The sequence below is a fragment of the Macrobrachium rosenbergii genome, chromosome 9 (assembly GCF_040412425.1).
Source record: "Macrobrachium rosenbergii isolate ZJJX-2024 chromosome 9, ASM4041242v1, whole genome shotgun sequence".
Lineage (NCBI taxonomy): Eukaryota > Metazoa > Arthropoda > Malacostraca > Decapoda > Palaemonidae > Macrobrachium > Macrobrachium rosenbergii.
Window position 1 is genome coordinate 26,014,020 of NC_089749.1, and position 6,142 is coordinate 26,020,161.

Below are 6,142 nucleotides of genomic sequence, written 5' to 3' on the forward strand. Positions count from 1 at the left end.
CTAGGATTCTTCCCATTGCTAGTGCTGTAAAACCAATTTGAGAACATGCTGGATGTTGTAACTATGTATTTTATGGCTTTGATCACAAAATGGTTGTTTAAAAAAGTTACTGAATGTTTGTAATGTCTCTACACGACTTCATGGACTGTGGGTTGTGAAAATTCATAGTAACAAATAAAAAGAACTTTACTGAGTAAGGTTATTTGTTTTAGCACAGTCAATGATAAGCTTTTCTCTTGTAGTTTTTCAACTGCTGTTTGTATATTGAAATTTATATATAAACAGCAGTATTTCATACTTGTGCCAACTTCAGTACAATGGACGTCAATAATGATTAATGTGAATAATTTCAGGAAGATAAAGTTGATGGAGGACACGGCACGGGAACTGGTATCACCATTTATACAGTTCAATCTTCATTTTTTTTTTATTGTTTTTGCAGAAGTCTTTTTCTAAAGTCTTTTATCTACGGTACTTCCTGTAAGGAAGTAGAATACTAGTAAGCATAAAAGGCAATTACTTCATCAATGGATCAAGCTCAACAATGTTAATTGTAACTTGATTGTTACCACTTAATTCTCTTATCCCTGCCTCTCTCTCTCTCTCTCTCTCTCTCTCTCTCTCTCTCTCTCTCTCTCTCTCTCTCTCTCTCTCGTTCCTATGAAGGATTGGCTATCACACTGAGTAGAGCAAACTCATATTTCTTAAAATAAATAATTACATTTCTGTCTTGATACATGTCTAATGTTCAGTCTTAGACCATGGCAACTAGGAATAAAGAATGAATTTTCACAAGGTTATTAGCAAAAAAAAAAAACAAAAAAAAAAAATCTAACCTGTTGACAGCTCTCAAATGCAACCATTATTTGTGAGGGTTACATGACAAAAATGTAATTTCTGTTATTCACATGACACAGTTGGCAATCCAACGAACGTAGGAAATGCCACTTAGTGATGAAACAGTTATCGTGCACTGTTGCACGCAAATAGTCGATCAAGATTTTCTCCCCCCACCTCTCTCTCTCTCTCTCTCTCTCTCTTTCTTCCATCCATTAATGTGGTCAAGCTGATATACTGTCTACTTAACTTCCATTATCGAAGCTAAGCTTCCAAGATGGGGAAACTTTCAGCAACCGAATGGCAAAATATAAAAATAGCGGAATTCAGTAAACTCAAAACATATTCATCGGGTCGTATTAGTTACTTTCGTGGAAAAACTTGGATTTTTTCTTGCTAATTCTGTTAGCTTAACTAACCATACTGAATATGATAAATCATAATCTGACAAGATATAAGTCTCACGGAAGATGCACGCGATTCTGCATTGATTGCTTACCCAGATGTTTTGCAGAAGTGATACACAAGATCAATACATCCATAGTATCAAAGATAATTGTAGGTAACATACAATTTTAATGTATTTATTAGTATTTGAGCTTCTCACTATTTGTGGTTGCGTTAATATTTCTTCATATTTTAAATCATTAATCATTTGGCGCTGATTTTGCATGTTTTAAAATGCGATATAGTTAAAAAAATGGCGTTATGCAAGAATATGCAAACACTTGACAAATCAATGTGGACACTACAATTCAGATGGTGATTAGCTGAGCGACCAGTCATGAAAATAAAGGTCTTTGAATATTATAAGAAAACCGATGTAAGACATTGCAGTAACTCCCGTAGAAAAGAGAGCCCAAAAGATGAATGCCTCAATACTAACTTAGCATTGTTACACAGATGACGGTCAGCTGAGCAAATGGTATGTATGAAACTATCTTTCGAGAGCAAAGAAGACAGCAACCTTCAGAATCGTCGAGAACAGCATCTAAATTGCTATTTCGAAAGAGAGCGCTCGAAGCAGTTGTGCACCAACACCTCGGTGAGCACCTGGAAAGGAGCACAGACAAAAGCAGGTCCTTTCAGTAAAAATGATTTCTGAAACAGTGTTGTGCTCTGTGATGAATGACATCTTGCGGTGTATAGACAGATCTACTGTATAATACTCACAGACCTAAACACAGCGGTTGATGAGACTTAAAATGGACATGCACTAAAGATGATACGTTGGAGCAGTTTAAGAGAGGCCTCTCGTAGACCTTTTCAAGTGCAAATTGAAAATTGTAAATCTCCACCAAGAACTCAGCCAGGAGGAATATCACAAGGGGATGACTTAAGGATGGACATTATACAACACATCAACTGGGATGATCGTTGATTATGAAACAACATGGGATCAAGTTCAAGTTTTTCGCGGATAATTCATAGTTTTACTTGGTTATACTCTCCTCGCTGCTGGGAGAAAGGGAGCTGGTGATTTGGTACGATACATGTACAGTACATGCGCTACCGGGGTCTAAGCGACGTCAGGCAGGGCAGCCGATCGAGACTACGGTCTACCCCAAAGCCAAATCAAAGTTCTTCAAAAGAAGGCATCGTGCTTACCCCATACAAAAAATGGAAAAAGCACGTTAAAAGAAGAAGAAGAAGAAGAAGAAGAAGAAGAAGAAGAAGAAGAAGAAGAAGAAGAAGATAGACAATAATGAAGATAATATGACAAAAGCAGGGGAGATGATGAAGGGTATAAAAACGTTGGAGAAAAAACTTTAAATAAGTTGAAGCGATGCATATCATTAATGTTAACTAGAACCTAAAGCTTGATAATTAACAGCACAGTAATAATAAAAAATTGCAAAAACGTAGCCTGAGAGGGACCTGAAGACTACAAATTTATGAACATCTGATTATGACAAAATATTAAATTAAGTGAGAAGAGGACACCAAGATTATCTAAGAAAAATAGAAGTACAAACTACATCAATATGGATTCGTACAGGGTTCAATTAACAAAGCCGCAAAACTAACAATGGTTATAAACCAACGAGGACTATATATAAGATATGTGTTTTGAAAAACATTGCCATAAAGAATAAAACCCCGGAGTATGTAGAAGACCACCTTCATAGAACTATCACAGAAAGCAGATATTGTCATATATTTCCTTTCATGAATAACGTCATTGCAAAATATTTCTATATGCCTGAGGCAATTCACGTGATTACCAATATATTTTGTATTCTTATTACGTTTTAGTTTTCTACAGAAGAAAACTATTGTCTGTCTGTCCGCACTTTATTCTGTCCGCCCTCAGGTCTTAAAAACTGCTGAGGCCAGAGGGTTGCAAATTGGTATGTTGATCATCCGCCCTCCAATCATCATACATACCAAATTGCAGCCCTCTAGCCTCAGTAGCTTTTATTTTATTTAAGGTTAAAGTTACCATAATCGTGCTTCTGGCAACGATATAGGATAGGCCACCACCGTGCCGTGGATAAAGTTTCATGGGCCGCGGCTCTTACAGGATTACATCGAGACCAGCGAAAGATAGATCTGTTTTTGGTGGCCTTGATTATACGCTGTACAGAAAACTCGATTGCGCCGAAGAGACTTCGGCGCATTGTTTACTTGTTTTATCATTATTTTATTCCCAACGGTTTGATAATTGTCACTATCGCGCGCAATATTAGCCTGTACAGGGACTCAGGTTGTCATTGTATCATGAATTAACTATAGCACAGGAATGTGCGGTAATCGGAAGATGTGCTGAATAATTACTAACTACTCATTGGATGTCTTAGCATAGAGTATACTTAAAAGATAACCGCACAAATTGTGATAATTCGTAACTAACTAAAGTTACCATAGAGAAGGATATGACATTTATATAGGAATTTCGTAAATCAAGATACTAACCGATACACATAACCTTTATAAAAAACTGAGAGAGTAGTGAAAGACAAACTGAATCAGAATAGCTTCTACATTATTCTGCTATTCTGCTATACTCTATCACTTAACAGTAACATGGAAGATTAAGAAAAGATTGTTAGCGTTGAACTTACATGGAACAAATGCTTAAATATTATAAGTGAATAAATATAAATTAGAAGTGTTTACAGAATAAAGCTAATTTAAATTCTACATAGTCCCCTATAAAGTCACAAAGATCTGTTGTTCCAGAAAATAAGGTTTACGAAGTACTGGAATCAATCTGGTTTTTGGAAATGGGTGCCACATTTCAGTAAAGTCTCTTCAGAACTGAATAATTTCAGGGGAAACGACTGAACCCTCCGAGTTGAGACCTGGAAGAACTCCTCATTCCAACTCCACTCCAAACTTCTTTTGCAGGACACGCCTCTTCGACCTGAGTTCACTCCAGTCGATGTAGGCATTGTGGAGGCAGCGGCTGCCAGAAGAGCTATCGGTATCAAAAGGCGTTCGCCCGTGGAGGACGCGGAAATTGTCCAATACCAAAATGTCCCCTGAAATCAATAAAAAATATTCTGGTTAATAGCCATTTCGGTTTAATTTACAGGAAGCACTGCACTTCCAGAAGTGCTCTGATTTCCTGAAATGTTGCTTTGCTCGTTTCTATGATTTTGGAAATTACAAACATGAATAAGAAAATTTGATTCTGGTCAAAAGCACTCAAGCAAATAGGGATAAGAATGATTCATAAGGACCATTTTTTCCTCTAGTTTTAACCCTCGAGCGAGTAGATCTTTTCATTTCGTATCAAAGAAATTTGAACAACGAATTGAAGTTGTGAGTTTTTTCAAATGACTCAAATATCAGTCTGTTGCTTTCAACGCAGTTCTACACAAATGCTGCTTCAAGAGCAATCAGGAAGGTCATGATTTCCATCGCCATAATATGGAAGACATAAAGAACTCAGCGTCGTGATTTTCCCTTTGATGAGTCAAATGGCAATTGTTTTTTTTTATAAACATGAGTCAGATTAAGTGACCGTTACCTAATTCATCACTGATGCTATGAATAAAAGTCATTCCGCTGTAAGTTACGCCTAACGTTTTCGGGAAGTATTGCAGAAATAATGCACTAATATTACAATCTAGTCAAGATTGCTTTGGCTCGTTTTTATCTTTACTATCTTATCTCATGCTGACAGTGACTAGACGAGCAAGCTAGCCAAATCCAACTCTTTAGAAAAAGAAAAGTTCATTGGGTTTCCCTTCATAGGTGATGTTCACCTGCCAGTTGAACAGATGCAGATGAAATTATCAAGGAAGTAAACAGAGGACATTTCCATCATCAGAAGTATTGTCTTTGTAGAGTATTTTGAGCCATTCACAATGCAGAGGTTACAGATGATGACATCTTTGTTGCACCCCAGAATTTGAAAAATGACCTTGACCACGAGGTAGTGGTCGCGCTCTTTCATTTATCTGCCTCTTCTGCAGCAAATGGTTTGGATTCTTGGAAACAGAAAATCCTCCGAGACTTCTCTTCTTATTTTCAGCATTACTGTAAGTCGGCCTTTTTAATTATTATATTCCGATTATTCAGCAATTTCTTTCGTTAATCTTCTTCGGTCATTAACCTGGAACACTTTCGAGGTTTCCCTATGATTCGTAGGTATTGAATCTTTACTGATTTAATACTTTGTTATGGGTATGTCACAGTAAAAGAAACAATAGTTAATTAGTTACAGGAATAGTCGAATCATCGTCAAAGTTGAAACAGAAAAAAGAAACGCCAAGAACTGAAAGAAAGAGGAGGCAGACTAAGCTGAGAGCGCCAAACAAACCATGAAAAGTTCTGCTTCAAATACCTGGTTTCATTTTCACTCTGATGCTGATCTCGTAGAGGATGTTGTTGAGAGCTTTCAAGGCTTTGTAGAACAGGAGGACGCCCTCCGTGTCCAAATCCATCAGGGAATCTCGAGATTGCGATGAGATGTTCAGGCGGGAGATGTTGCCTTCCTCGTCAAGCCTTAATTCGAAAAGAATTTAAAATTAGAATATCAGTACCATGTTTAGAGTCTGATAACGTTAGATAGGGCTACTCAGTAGTACTTGAGAAATCTAAAAATTGAAAAAAAGAACGAGAATTTCCAACAAGACAGTAGAAAGTAAATGGACAAGACGAGGTATCGCATGGTTCACGGATGATAATGTAAATTTTGTTTGGTAAGAGAACTATGGGTAAGAGAACTATATCTTGACGTAATGGAAACTAGAACCGATAAGAACAATGACATGGAAAACATAGCCCCATTCCTGACTGGCACTGAGACTTGAGAGAATCAAAACGCTGAATTAAAATTTAACCAATGAACATA

General features: G+C 37.0%; 1 protein-coding gene across 2 annotated transcripts in view; it reads right to left on the bottom strand.

Annotated features, from left to right (window-relative positions):
- Window positions 1-3,753: 3,753 nt before the first annotated feature.
- LOC136841620 (gamma-butyrobetaine dioxygenase-like) overlaps window positions 3,754-6,142 on the bottom strand; it is a 14,809-nt gene continuing 12,420 nt past the window's right edge. For both annotated transcript variants that reach the window (XM_067108738.1, XM_067108737.1), the window contains exons 8-9: window positions 5,633-5,793; window positions 3,754-4,322 (exon numbers count right to left, since the gene is read on the bottom strand). In XM_067108738.1, the coding sequence (XP_066964839.1) occupies window positions 4,156-4,322; window positions 5,633-5,793 (328 nt within the window). In that variant the 3' untranslated portion in view covers window positions 3,754-4,155. The remainder of the gene's footprint in view (window positions 4,323-5,632; window positions 5,794-6,142) is intronic.